A 2,631-nucleotide genomic window follows, 5' to 3' on the forward strand; every position below is an offset into this window, starting at 1 on the left:
GAAGTGAATGAGAGAGAAGGAGAGAAACAGGAAAGGAAAGGAAAGAAAAAAAAAAGGTGGTTCCTTAGAGATTACTACTACCACTACTACTATTACTATGTTTTTTTTTTTACGATTTTGACTGAAGTTTTGTCTCACGACATGTTCGATATCTTTTAATACGCGTAGAGTTAATAAATAGTTTTCGTAAGTAAATATAATTTATTTGAATTGAATAAATTTGATTTAATATTCTAATGAATCTCGATTGAAAAATATTTAGAAAATATATTCGTGTAGATTGTAGTATACTTTAATTTATCTTTTGATATTATAATAGAGATATTAATTAATATTAAAAATTTAAGCTCAGTATCGTTAATTAAATTAAGTATCACATATACACAATAATCAAATAATTAAGAAAACAATATAATTATCTATAAGAAATATAAAATATTAATAAAATATAATACGACGAACGAGGATTAATTAAACGAACAATAATAAAAGGATAAAAGTATTCGTTCATTCAGAGTGTCCCGATCAAATATCATTAAGAACAATACTTAAAAACATTCGAATAAGACCCTTATCTCCGAGTTATTACCCTAATAACATTTTTCTTCGTACATTTGCCCCTAACTAAACCGAACCACCCACTTACCCCCCTCTCGTCACCCGTGGTATACTTCTTTTACCATCACAACACAGATACCTTTGGTTATGCACCACCAACTTGACTGGGGTAATAGGGGTGGAGAAGTTTGGTATGGGATCTTGCATTGAATATTTCATCCGAAAGATCTACTCTCTCCTTTTTTTCACCCCCCCCCCCCATCTTCATCTCATCTTCTTCTTCTTCTTCTTCTTCTGGTGCTTTTTTTCCGAGTGATTGTCATTGGAAGAGTCGACGGGAAGGTATTCGGACTTTCGTTAGGTACGACTACGGGAAAAAAGAAAATCAATTATTCATCCGAATTGGCCGGGAAAAAAGTCCTAATTATCCGGGGCAAATACAAGCTTACTACGCATAAGTGTGCGCCGAGATACCCCCCTTCACCCTCCTCCCATCGTTCATCTTCTATCTTACTCTGTCTGTCTGTCCGTCAGTCAGTCAGTCAGTCTGTCTATCTATCTGTCTCACATTCACTCGTTCATTTTATTTTACTTTTTCTTTCTTCTTCCCGTTTCGTTTCTTTTCCTTTTTCTTTTTTCTTTTTCCCTAAGTTCAGTAGCCAAGCACACCGATCTTCTCGCGCAGCGACCTTACTTCATCTTACTACCGTGAATAACCATTTGTATTTCCAATTAGCTTTGCTAATAAGAAGACGGAGGCATTGCCGTAGTTAAAAAAAAATGTATAACCTCATCCAGCCACTGGGGAAATAAAGAAAAGCGGTGCTCGGTATGACAATACCGACTGCTACTGCTTCTGCTTCTGCTCCTATTGCTGGTACTGGTACTGGTACTGGTTACTGGTACTGGTGCTACTACGGTTGCTGCTAAGGCACGAGCAAAAGCTTATACCGAGTGAACTACAATTAAAAATCCTCGCTTGAACCCTCTCTTTAACCCCATACCTCTTCTTCTTATGCCGTATTAACGACCAAATGAAAAAAAAAAAAAATATAAGGCAGGGGAAAAAATGGTGGGTAAGAGACCGAACTTCCCGTACCCCCCCAAAAATCCCAAAGACCACACCCAAACCAATTCTTTAATATTATACTTTATCTTCAACCATTCTACTGTTTTGGAACATATACATTAATTAGACTTTTTGATATATTTTTATATGTTTGACATTGTCTCATTAATTTCTTTAATTTCTTTTTATTTATTGATTTGTGTATGGTGTTCTAATAATTATGAGATACTTTGGTATTTAAGTGAAATTATATTAACATTTATTTTGTTCTCACAAAGGGAAATCAAATCTGTTAATAATTATGATGAGAAAGAAAAGAAAATATACAAAGGAAAAATTCTTAAAACTAAAACAGCAATTATTAAAAAAATAATTAATCAATAGAGTAGTAAAGTTTTAATATAATTGCATTTATTTATATCTCATTGCAACATGTATTAAATTTAAATCAAAGTAGTATTGAAAAAATTTTATAACATTTTTTTTTGTTAAAGTAAAGATAATAGTAATATTATGTCTGATTTAATATTCTAATAAACACACTGTATATTCTTCATTATGTACACATACAAACATATATACATATATGTACATATAACTTACTTATATATAGCATAGTATATATATATATTGTGTAGACAAAACAGGAACGTGTATACTTGTATACGAGAGCGTTACAGAAAAAGTAAATAATCTCTTTGATAAATAACCTCGTATCAATAAGGATATTGAATTCGGAAAGATCTTTGTTGTCATTTCAAGCAAAGGACGGCATAAGTCAGGTATGGAATGTCAGTTGATCTTCGTCAGTCGTGTCGATGGGTCTTCTTATATTTCCCATCATATTTATCTCGAATAATAACACTTTACATAATGATTACATTATTACCAATTAATTATTAAATATTATATTATATTTATTTTGCGTTTAAAATATTCATTAAATAATAGTGCATCGAATAAATAAATATATATATATATATATATATATTCATATAAGTGTG

General features: G+C 31.4%; 1 protein-coding gene across 1 annotated transcript in view; it reads left to right on the top strand.

Moving 5' to 3' along the window:
- Positions 1-1,389: 1,389 nt before the first annotated feature.
- LOC106785986 (zinc finger protein 189-like) overlaps positions 1,390-2,631 on the top strand; it is a 3,078-nt gene continuing 1,836 nt past the window's right edge. The window contains exons 1-2 of the mRNA XM_014746914.1: positions 1,390-1,460; positions 2,352-2,409. Coding sequence (XP_014602400.1) covers positions 1,390-1,460; positions 2,352-2,409 — 129 coding nt within the window. The remainder of the gene's footprint in view (positions 1,461-2,351; positions 2,410-2,631) is intronic.

This window comes from Polistes canadensis, unplaced genomic scaffold, assembly GCF_001313835.1.
Source record: "Polistes canadensis isolate GaletaPanama2010 unplaced genomic scaffold, ASM131383v1 scaffold_61, whole genome shotgun sequence".
In the NCBI taxonomy this organism is placed as follows: Eukaryota; Metazoa; Arthropoda; class Insecta; order Hymenoptera; family Vespidae; genus Polistes; species Polistes canadensis.